The sequence below is a fragment of the Marmota flaviventris genome, chromosome 17 (assembly GCF_047511675.1).
Source record: "Marmota flaviventris isolate mMarFla1 chromosome 17, mMarFla1.hap1, whole genome shotgun sequence".
NCBI classification, from domain to species: domain Eukaryota; kingdom Metazoa; phylum Chordata; class Mammalia; order Rodentia; family Sciuridae; genus Marmota; species Marmota flaviventris.
The window spans coordinates 56,265,189-56,277,527 of NC_092514.1; the positions used below are offsets into that span (position 1 = coordinate 56,265,189).

General features: G+C 45.6%; 1 protein-coding gene across 1 annotated transcript; it reads left to right on the top strand.

The window, feature by feature from the left end:
• Positions 1–131: 131 nt before the first annotated feature.
• On the top strand, positions 132–9,739 carry Gsdma (gasdermin A). The gene is made up of 11 exons (XM_027923152.2): positions 132–345; positions 544–724; positions 3,402–3,567; positions 4,400–4,496; positions 4,973–5,020; positions 5,386–5,412; positions 5,944–5,964; positions 6,583–6,737; positions 7,607–7,721; positions 8,898–8,971; positions 9,497–9,739. Exons 1-11 carry the CDS (start codon positions 132–134, stop codon positions 9,737–9,739), a joined length of 1,341 nt encoding a protein of 446 aa, XP_027778953.1.
• Positions 9,740–12,339: the final 2,600 nt, after the last annotated feature.

Sequence of the window (12,339 nt, forward strand, 5' to 3'; positions counted from 1 at the left end):
TCTAACATTTGAGAATTCAGGCATCTTTAAGAGCTCCCCCTGCCCCAGAGCAGGGTGGCTCCCCACGGCAGGGACCTTACCAGGTCCTTGGCAGCCATCTGGACAGTCTCATCTCTCTCCTCACAGGGACAATGACCATGTTTGAAAATGTCACCCGGGCCTTGGCCAGACAGCTAAACCCTCGAGGGGACTTAACACCCCTGGACAGCCTCATTGATTTCAAGCGCTTTCACCCCTTCTGCCTGGTGTTGAGGAAGAGGAAGAGCACACTGTTCTGGGGGGCGCGCTATGTCCGCACCGACTACACCCTTCTGGATGTGCTTGAGCCAGGCAACTCACCCTCAGGTGAGCCTCAGCCGTGGGACTGGATTCTGAGGGGTGCTGCCGGGTAGGAGTCAGGCACCTGCCCCACGAGGAGGACTGGGAAGCTCCTCTCTGACCTGCTATGGTTAGGAGTCATCTCCTCGACAATCTCATTAGGAGCTGAACAGATGACAGAGAATGCCTCTCACCCCAGACCCTTCTATCTTCTCCTTCCTGCAGATCCAACAGACTCTGGGAACTTTGGCTTTAAGAATATGCTGGACGCCCGAGTGGAGGGAGAGGTGGATGTACCAAAGACGGTGAAGGTGAGGGGGACTGCCGGGCTCTCCAGGAACAGCACGCTGGAGGTCCAGACACTCAGTGTGGCTCCCAAGGCCCTGGAGTCCTTGCACGAGGAGAGGTGAGAATGGAAAGGGCACAGGGGCTAGCAGGGTGGGGTGGGGTGAGGCAGGGCATGGAAACGGTGCATTGGGCCCTGAGTGAAAAGGTGAGACCCTCACACTGACCTACGCCAATGTGGTCACCACGGGGAGTGTATTCAGGCCATTTCCTAAGCACTCCTTTCTGTCCTTCACTACCCCCAGTGTCACACACACCTGGGGATGAATGCATCCACGTTCATGAGACCTTGGAAAAGTCATTTCTCTCAAAACTTCAGTTTTCTGAATGATGGAGTTAGATGATCATTCCTAAGGTTCCTTCCAACTCTAGAACTATTAAATGCCTTAAAATGGGGAGGGGCCTGATCTTAAACTGCTCCCCCCTGAAGCATGAGCCCAGTGGTCTGCTCCCATAAGTGAAGCTTTCTGCCTGGCCCCATACACACACCAAGCACACCCTCGGGGATGCTGTCCCAACAGCACATGGGGTGTGGCAGATGCCACATTGATGCTAGGCTCCATGTATGTTTGGCTTGATGGGGGAACTGACTTTCAAGTAGTTAAGTAGTGGTTAAAAAGAAGAGGTAAGGACTGGGGAGTCCAGCTGGAAGGGCTGGAGTGTTCAGAAGTTACTCAGTAAACATTTGCACCACTCTGGTTGAATGAAAAGCATCCTGTTTTGGGCTTGGGTACCCCTCGAGCATCTTTGTCCAAGAACTCTGTGACCTAGGAAGGTGAAAACTAACATATCGGCAATTACTAAAATCCAAGACAAGAAGTGGTCAGTGCCAGGGGAATGAACCTTGTGGAAGGCCATAGGAACTTCTCATCAGGGAAAGAAGGTAAGACCCCACAGAGGTGGTGGCCCATGATCTAGGGCTTGAAAGATGAAAAGAAATTATTCACCAGGGCTGGGAGAAGACACACAGGTGAGACCTCTCAAAACCAATAAGAACAGTCCATCTGGCAGGTGCAAAAGAGGCACCCGTGAAATAAGAAGAAGATGCAGGGTGGACTCAGCTCATGGAGGATCAGGGCCAAAGAAAGGAGGTGGACTTGTAGGCTCTGATGTGTCCCATGACAAGATGGAGGAAGTTGTTGGATAGAGGAAGAGGGAGAGGGGTTTGAGAACCAGGAAAGATACCGTTCTACTACCCATCAGAGATGTAAAATGACGACAAGAGCTGGGCGAGAGCAGCTGGAATGAAGACAGAGGAACAGATGGACAGCCTATTCTATGCAGAGGGCAATAGAATGGCCAGATGCAGTGGGGTATGCCTGTAATCCTAGCAATTTGGGAGGGTGAGACAGGAGGATTACAAGTTCAAGGCCAGCCTCAGCAACTTAGCGAGGCCCTAAGCAACTTAGCAAGACCCTGTGTCAAAATAAACTACAAAAAGGGCTGGGATGTGACTCAGTGGTTAAGTGACACTGGATTCAATCTCCACTACTACTACTACTACTACTACTACTACTAATAATAATAATAATAATAATAATAATAAAGGCAATAGAATGGACTTGGCTTGGCAGCTGATTGCAGGGTGAGGGCAAAGATTTTGTCAAAGATGACCTTGCGTTTTGACCCAGATTGTGACATTATGAGACATTGAAGGTGACATTACAGGTGATAAGAAGACAGAGGTGAGAAGTGGATCTGTAGAGAAAGATTGTGAGTTTCTCTTAGACATTTTAAATTTGTGGTTCTGCTTTGGCATCAGCTGAGAACGTTTAACAGGTAGTTGGAATCAAGGACCTAGAGATCAGGAGTGAGAAGGTGCTTTGGGCCCTCAAGTAAAGACACATATGTGTTGAACAGCAAAATAATACTGTAGAAACTGGGGGGAAAGTTGGAGGGATTTCCAAGAGCAGAGGGGTGAGAACAAGATCTCTGAGAACATAGCATTTTATGGAGCCAAATAAACTGGAAAAGGGGGATTCAGACAGAATGGGTAAGATTCAGGAGCCAGAAAGACAGGGGCAGAACCAGCATGGTATAGTGTGCTCAGAAACCAAGAGAAGACAGAGTTGCCTTGGACAGCAGGTGCAGTGTCATTGATTTTGATGAACATTGATTTTTGTCATTGTGATTTCAGCTAAGTTGGGGAAATAGAAGCCAAGTTATAGAGAATTCAGAATTCAGGGCAGTGAGGAATTAGAGAGTGGGTACAGTTGGGTCTTTTGAGATATTTGCCAATAAAGTAAAGGAAAGAAATAGGATGGTCATTTGAGAGAGTAACTGGATCAAAGGAAGTGAGTTTTTAGGATCAAGGACGTGTTTATATGAGGAAGTAAACAGAAGGAGAAAAAAGAGAGGAGAGACTGGTGTTAATGGCAAGAGATGAACCCAGAAGAGATGAAGTGGAAGGCAAGGAAGGAGAATCATGGCCAAGCAGAAGGAGAAGAGGAAAGGAAGCAACCATGAGGCCCTTTCTGGGCCAGGTTCTGTGCCAAATGATGACCTGGTTTACCTCCACACTGGAGGGAACCATCTTTATCCTCCTTTTATAGATGAGGCAACTAAGCCTCAGAGAAGCTGTAGTTGATCTGGGTTTCCAACTCAGACTGATCCCAGAGTCCTTACTCCTTCCCTGTCACCATAATGTCCAGTTCCTACAAATGACCGTAGAAAAGAGAAGGGCATGGCCCAGGTGGGGAGAAGCTCTGGATGGTCCCCTTATCCTTCTTCTGCCACAGGAAGCTGGCAGCAGATCACCCTTTCCTGAAGGAGATGCGAGATCGTGGTGAGAATCTGTATGTGGTGATGGAGGTGGTGGAGACGGTACAGGAGGTCACTCTGGAGAGAGCCGGCAAGGCAGAGGGCTGCTTCTCCCTCCCGTTCTTTGCCCCACTGGGGCTACAGGTTTGGTTCAAACACACACACACACACACACACACACACATAGGCATTTGCATTCCCAGAGGTTTCATTAACTTTGCTGGACAGGTACCCACTCAGGATACTGAAGAAGACTTACTGACTTACCCCTTCTCCTACCTCCTCAAGATCCAAACCCTAGTTGGCCAGACACAACCCCCTTCTCCAGTTGATGGTGCCCAGTGTGAGCAGATCTCTATTCCAGATGCCACAGGGAATATTGGGAAGGGGAAACATGCTCCTGAGTTTTCCCTCATAGTACTCCCAAGCTAAAAAACAGAGCTCCTTGCTCACAGAAAGTTCTCAGGCTCAAAGTCAAGATGCATCAGTTAAATCCCAGAGACTACAGTCATGGGAAATTCAATGGAAATACGCAAGGCTCACATACCTATACCTAGTAAGTGTAAATATTCAAGGGATGATTTGGCATTTGGGGACAGGAGGAGAGATTAGTCATGAAAGACTTCTGAATGAGGTAAGCAAAGGACAGATGGAGAAGAGAAAGAAGGAATCAGGGCCTGGAGGTGGGACAGGGTGGTGTACAGGTACTTGATGGAGCAGGTTGGCCCAGTTCCTTTCATGCATCTGAACCAGGAAGAATCCTGGATGGGCACTGGAAATGAGTGGGAGGGCTTCAAAGCCCGTTCCACAAGTTCAGACTGGATAGAAAGATGATCTGGGACACTACTGAATGGTTCCCAACTTGCTATCTCCCCAAAGCTCTCAGGCCTGGCTTTCCACCTGCCCCCACCACCACTCCCAATGTCTCATGCTTAGGATTTCTGCAAATTCACAAATCCTCATTGTCTAATTCTAGGGATCTGTAAACCACAAGGAGGCTGTAACCATCCCCAAGGGCTGCGTCCTAGCCTTTCGAGTGAGACAGCTGATGGTCAATGGCAAAGATGAATGGGGTGAGCGGAGTCCTGGAAGATTTTTCCCTAAGATGACAATTACTCGCATCATTACCAAGGCATCCTGGTCCCCTCTTGTGGCCATGTCAGGGAATGGCAGAAGGAGTGTATTGTATCATCCAGTGCTGGGGACTGAGCCACAGGGCCTGCTCCAGAGGAAGGGGGAAGGGGCTTCTGGGTTCTGAGCATCTGCTGGGTGCTAGGCATTGTGGAGGCTGGGACAAGGGACATAAAACTAAACAAAATCAGCCTCCACTCTCAAGAAACCAAAGGAGGATCAATGCCAATACTAGGATGCCAAGTAGAAACAGTGCTATCTAGGAGAGAACTTCAAACTTCCTGTAGTGGAGGTCGAGTGGAGAATTAGATGAGCCATTTGAGGGACAGGATCTAGCCCTGAGAAAGGGGCCCTTGGGCTTGAGGCTGGAGAAAGAAGGGTAAGCTATCTCCTGATCTTCTTCTCTTGCTCCTTGCAGATATTCCCCACATCTGCAATGATAGCATGCAAACCTTCCCTCCAGAAGGTAAGTGAACTGGCTCTCCACAGCTCCTGCCCTGCCCTCTACTAGCAGATTCTGTAATCCCTCTGGGAGCCCCCTGCTTTTGTCTCCCACATCCCAGAATATCTATCCTCAACTTTAGGAAAGACAGAGGTATATAAATAGTGCCCACAAGGGACAGAGAGAAGGACAGAGACCAGAGACACAATCAGAAGCAGAAACAGGACTCGGAGTCAGTGTGTGTTGCCAAATTGTGGGAGTGGATGAGCTAACAGGATCTCCATGTGTTTGTATAATCATCCCCCATGAAGCTACCTTGACAGATGCTTTAGACAAAAAAGGCAGAAATTAGTTTTATGCTGACCGATGTGCATTGTTTCTCTCTTCAGAAAAGCCAGGAGAGGGGAAATGCGCACGTAAGTGATCCTATCACTCAACTGCAACTTTCTTGACTCTAGTTTAAAAAACACTAGTCTTTTCCCCTCCTGCGTGAGACTGACAGGGAAGAGGGCAGAGCAGGTCTCATTAGCAATTGTCCCTGACAAATGGCAGAAATTCTGCTAGCTTAGGAAAAAGCAGTGGAAGGGGGAGACCTTTGGACAAGATGCCCAGGTGGTCTGATATCTCAGACATTTATCCCCAAAGTCCTTGGTAGCTATAACCTATTTCAAACATATGTGTTACTCTGCCACCCAGAGACAAAAACTGAGTCACAGTGATGCCAACTCCATCTGGATGCCCCTTTTCACATTCCTGATAGCTCTTCTCCTGACCCATTCCTGATTCCCAGGAATGGTGCAAGAGTATCTTTAAGATAGTTGGGATCTCCCAGGAGCCAGACTGGACCTGTTACCGCATTCCGATTAGTGTTTCATGCCCTGGGGATGGCTGCCAATCTGAAGGTCTGTATTCTTATCTATTTTGTTTGTTTTTCTTATGTTTTCCAGTTATCCAGGCATCTGATGTTGGTAAGGAATTTTGTTTCTTCCAAGATTTTGTCACGAAGGTGGCAGGAGAAGCATTAGGGTAGAGGGAAGGCCAGGCAAGGGCTGAGTGCCAGGTTCTAGGGTTTGGAGCCACTTCCAGGGAACCACTTTTCTGGTGCAGAATCAATGTATTCCCTGGATGCCAGGCCCCGAGAAAGCCAAGTTCTGGTTCATGCTCTCCCTGGATACAGAGCCACTGCTCTCTGAAGCATCCCCGTCTTGGCCTTTAGGAGGTCACCAAAGTCATTCTCCCTTGTCTACTAAATCTTGAGAAGGGAGATTAGACCTTCCTCTCAACGTTTAGCTGGCATCTCTGAGAATGGGAAGTTATTTGCTTACTGATACAGGATGAGGCCTGGGGTCTCCAGGATGATTAATTGTTGGATTAGATGACACCGCCTTGCCCCACCCCTTCTGTTGGGGCTGGAGGATAACTTCATAACTCTGATCCTTGGTAAAGAAAAAAAGGCCATCTCAAGCTGGAAGCAGGGGATGGAGCCCTGAGTGGGGCGAGGGGAGGAGCCTAGGGGAGAACACTTTCTAAAAGAGAGGAGAGGCTGTCAGTTGAAGGACTGGTGTGTATATTTCCTGTCCTCATAGGGGAGGTACATGAGGATTTTGGGACACTGAAAGAAGAGGTTCAGAGAGAGACCCAAGAAGTGGAGAAGCTGAGTCGAGTGGGGCAAAGTTCCCTGCTCAGCTCCCTTAGCAAACTTCTAGGGAAGAAAAAAGAACTCCAAGACCTGGAGCTTGCAGTAAGTCCCCAGCAGGAGGATGGGAGGTGTGGCAGAAGGAGGGGTTTGGGTGGTGGGCATTTGGGGCACTGCTCTTGGTGGGGATACCTGACAGAGGCAAAAAGTGGCCAATGGCCAGGAAAATAACTTCCCTGAGACTGGGCAAGTGCCCCCAGGCTACCAGGTGACCACTGCCCTCTCTGTCCCCTGAAAAAGGCCAAACCATACAGGTTTCCCTGAGATACACACTCCCTTTCATGGACAGAAGGTGGACAGTAGACCAAAAGTGCCTCTGCTGGAAGGAGCCAGAAGCTTTCCAGAGTCCAGAATCCAGTAACCAAGGAACGCAGGAGTCTAATCCTTTACAGGATTTGTTACTACATAAAGAGAAACTGGGAAAAGGGAGAGAAGTGCCATGTATCGAGGGACTATCATGTGTCAGGTGCCACCTGTTCAAACTTTTTTGTCATTTTTTGGTACCGGAGATTGAACCCAGGGGCACTTAGCCACCGAGCCACATCCTCATCCCTTTTTAATATTTTACTTAGGGCTGGGGATGTGACTCAAGTGGTAGTGCACTCGCCTGGCATGCGTGAGGCACTGGTTTCAATCCTCACCACCACAAAAAAAATAAATATATTGTGTCCACCTAAAACTAATATATATATATATATATATATATATATATATATATATATATATATATATTATTTATTTTATTTTATTTACTTAGACAATGTCTCAATGAGTTCCTTAGGGCCTCGCTGCTGAGGCTGGCTTTGACCTCCCATCCTCCTACCTCAGCCTCCCAAGGCCCTAGGATTACAGGCGTGAATCACCACACCAGGCTTGTTTGGGCAATCTTAAATGTCACCTACCTTTTCCCACAGCTTGAAGGGGCTCTAGACAAGGGACATAAAGTAACCCTGGAGGCACTCCCAAAAGATATCGTACTATCAAAGGAGGCTATGGATGCTGTCCTCTATTTCCTTGGAGCCCTAACAGGTAAGTAGGGAATAAAATCTTCACTTTTTCAGTGATAGAAATGAATCACCTGAGTGAATACCAGGACATTATACTACAGTTTTTGTAGTTTATATATACATTTTTTTAAAAGAGTAGATTCTTTTTTTTAAGAGAGAGAGAGAATTTTAATATTTATTTTTTAGTTTTCGGCAGACACAACATCTTTGTTAGTATGTGGTGCTGAGGATCGAACCCAGGCCGCACATATGCCAGGCGAGCGCGCTCCCACTTGAGCCACATCCCCAGCTCTATATATGCATTTTTAAAAAGTAGTTCTATTCCTAAGGATTCATTTGATCTCTCTTTTGTGTATGTGTATATTTTGTTGTTATTATTATTTTTGGTATCAGAGATTGAACCCAGGGATGCTTAACTACTCAGCCACATTCCCAGCCCATTTTTATATTTTATGTAGAGACAGGGTCTCGCTGAGTTGCTTAGGGCTTTGCTAAATTGCTGAGTCTGACTTTGAACTCCCGATTCTCCTGCCTCAACTTCCCAAGCCACCACATCTGGCTCACTTGATCTCTTTGGATAACGTGAGAAGACAGTCTTTCTTATAGATTTGGGAATTAAGCCCACTTTTTTCAACTACATATATAAACCTTCTGCACATAGCTAAGCTCACACACTTCTATACTGATATCTGTTAGCTTTCATTTCTGAGAGTAACATCCTATAATCTTGTCTCTACATTCTCTCCTTCCCTCTACATGAAACATCCCCCCACTTAGAAAACTCTGGTGGTTGGAGTCAGGTGATAGGTGGCGAAGAAGGGGAGGAAACAAGGAAGAAAAAAAACTCTCTTGTCCTTTAGGTATAAGCTGAGGTGTTTGTTCCCATAAGAAGGCTGCCTTCAAAAGCCAGAACCAAAGTAGACCCCTCAGCCATGGCTCCCTTAACACCCCAAACTGTAATTCCACTACAGTTTCTTTGTCTTCTCTATAAGACTGCAATTTTCTTGAGTGAAGGGAGTATGATTTTTACATAACACCTGGCAGAGAAGCCTAGCATAGTGCAGGCATTCAACCATGAATGAAGGAATGAATTAATCAATCAATGCGTGCCTGAGTTCCAGAAGTATACTATTTGGAGTCTGCTATCCTCTCTGCACCAACAACATACATCTCTTTCTCTGCTTTTTTTTTTCTCCAGTGCTGAGTGAAGCCCAACAGAAGCTTTTGGTAAAGTCCATGGAGAAAAAGATCCTACCAGTGCAGCTTAAGCTGGTGAGAAATACACACACACACACACACACACACACACACACACAGTGTCAGGCAGAGTTCAGGAGGAAGTAGCTAGAACCAATGGAAAGGTATAGATTTAGCCTGATGACAGAAGAGTCTGGAAGGCCTCTCCCTTATTCCAAGAGCTCATGCTCACTTCTCTTTCCATGTTTCTTCCTTTTTGTTATTTCACAACAAGGGGAAGGGCGAATTTCTGGCCATACTCTGGGTTTATCAGCCTGTTCTTGGGAGAAGAGACAGAAAACTGGCTTTGCTTATTCCAAGTGATGTAAGCAAATCTTTTAATGTCTCTGAGTCTATCTCGATTTATTCCTCAGTAAAATGGGGCCAAAATAAATGCACTGCTGATTGTATAGGGCTGTTAAAAGACCCCCATGGAGCTGTAATGTGAAAGATAAGGAGTTATGATAAGGAGAATATAACCTTATGGTTTTTACAAAGTCGGGAAGAAGAAGAGAGCCTTCTAGATCTTCCTTTCCATGATATTTTGTTTGGTTCTTGCAGGTGGAGAGCATGATGGAACAGAATTTTCTGCAGGATAAAGAGGGCATTTTCCCCCTGCAACCTGAGTTGCTCTCCTCCCTTGGTGAAGAGGAACTGACCCTCACAGAAGCTCTAGTGGGGCTGAGTGGCCTGGAAGTGCAGCGATCAGGCCCCCAATACACGTGGGATCCAGACGCCCTCCCCCACCTTTGTGCCCTTTACGCTGGTCTCTCCCTCCTTCACCTGCTAACTAAGGCTTCCTAATGAAACTTCTGTCTGCCCCCTGCTCCCCAGTGCCTGCCCAGACTCACAGTGCTGTGTCCTTAATACCCAAAGGCATTTCAGAACTACCAGGACAAAGAGGACTAAAATCCTAATTGATCACCCATGATAACCAAGTTCTACCTGCCCCACTCTGTATCTCACCCTCTACCTCCACAACCCACTAAGCTGGTCTGCTAATGCCTAAATCCTGTAGAAATAGAAGCACTCAACCTTTAAACTATGAGCCATTTCAGCAAAACTGAAAAAAAAAAAAGATAAATTAGTTTCCTATCCTAATCTCTCCCACTTGTGCTTAGAAAAAAACAAGCTTTATAGGAATTAGAGGAAATTAGGATAATGTGTCTTTTGGTGTTTTTCTTTAAAGAATTTGTCATGGGATGAACCAAACAGCTATGTACAACCACAAAGTTCTAATAAAAATAAATAAAAAACAATTTGTCATAAGGAAATTCTTTATGCCAAAAAAAAAAAAAAAAGAAAGAAAGAAAGATTAACCTACTACCTATGAATCATATGTACAAGATACTACTCTACTGTCCTCAGGTCAGTTGGAAAATGCTTAGAGAACATTTATAAGGGTATAGAAAGTGGAATGTAGAATGACAAGATCATCAAGGCATCTTGTCTTCAAATAAAAACATTTGGAGTCCTCTAGCCCTAGGTTGAGGGATTAGGGGTGGGAAAAAATAGAGCTAGTACAAGCACACAAGAAGAAAACTTTCAAGTTTGTTGATTAGAAAATGCAGATGAATCTTTAAAAATGGAACCCAAAAATGAGATTGACCCAAAACTTTTTTTTTTTTTTAAATTGTGTTATCTCCACCAGGCATAATGGTGCACAAATCCCAGCAACTCAGGAGAATGAGATAGGAATAACACAGGTTCAAGGCCAGCCTCCGCAACTTAGTGAGACCCTAAGCAACTCAGTGAAACCCTGTCTCAAAATAAATTTTTAAAAAGGGCTGAGAATGTTGCTTAGTGGTTAAGTGCCCCAGGGGTCAATCCCCAGTACCCAAAAAATCCCCAGTACCCACCCCAAAATTGTATTATTTTCTTCTTTCAGCTTTCTATCTTCAATTCAGGGTGATTGTGGGAGAAAGCAGTGTGCATAGGTTTGACCTATTGACCTGCTAATATGTGTATTGCACTCTCATTAAACTTCTATGTTTACATCCTTCTCTGTCTAAAACTGGGCTTGAACATCTTCCACCAATCCTTACCACCCCCACTCCCACTCCCACCCACAGTGCTGGGGATTGAACCCAGAGGTGCTTAACCACTGAGCCACAACTCCAGCTTTTTTATTTTGAGGCAGGATCTTGCTAAATTGCTTAAGACCTTGCTAATTTGCCGAGGCTGTCTTTGAACTTCTGATCTTCGTGCATCAGCCTCCAGAGTCGCTGGGATTACAAGTGTGTACCACTGCGCCCAGCTCCACCAATCTCTTTTGAAGTAGTTTTATGGGAGGGATAATCTCTCCAAGGCTTTCGACCCTAGGAATCAAACTCTCCCTCTTCTTAGCCAGCACTTGCCCAGGCTAATTCCCTCACTCACCAAGAATTCATGATCAACTGCCAAAAGCTTTGTGTTAAGCCACCTCCCACTTCTGGGCATCTTCCAAAGCCTCACTAATTGCTCATGGACATCTTGGGTTGTTATCTGCTGACTTGGTTGTTTTTCCCTTGTGATGTAAAATTAATAGACAGGTGAGTTATATCTTAACTATCCAGAAGGGTAACTTGGATTGTAAGGATGAACAACACAGCAAGTCTATATTCTGCCTTTATCATTCTCATCCACCTCAGCTACAGATATGGTGTTGTGAAGAAGACACTTTAATGTGTTTACTCCAGTGATGATTCAAAAGAATGTTATCCAAACTCTAGCCCTGGGAGGTGAGAGGACAGGAAGGACTTGGTCAAAACATGTTCTTTAAAACTGGAGCACACACTTTTTTCATTTAGCAAGGTGGCTGTTTAATACAGGCAATTATTTGCAGCAATAGTATGAAAGGAAGAATACAAAAGATATGTTAAGATATCACATATAAGGGCTAGGATTGTGGCTCAGTGGTAGAGCACGGGCGGAACCCGGGTTCGATTCTCAGCACCACATAAAAATAAAGGATGTGTCCATCTACAAAAAAAGATATTCTCTCTCTCTCTTAAAAAAAAAAAAAACCATATCACATATATTCATATGAATACGAACCAGAATATAGTCAAAACATATCCTCTGCCTCTAGGTTCTTGCAACAGGGCTAGATTGTGTGAAGGATCCATCCAAGGTCTAAAACTTAGAACTTCCATTTATGGAAAAAATCAAGGTTCCAAGATAGGAAATTACTGTATTGTATCTTAAGAAACTGGAACCAGTATCCTCCTACCCTACAGAATCACTGGGGGAGTTCTTTGAAATGTAAGTGGGCAGGGTTTCTTTCTGGTCCAATTTAAGGCCCCTCAACAGGTTCCCTAAAGCCTCTGCCAGTGGAGACTTTCCACCCTTACAATCTGCTGCAGGCCAGAGCAGACTGTCCACTATCTTACCTTCGGACACCTTTCCCCCACCCCTCCCCGCTA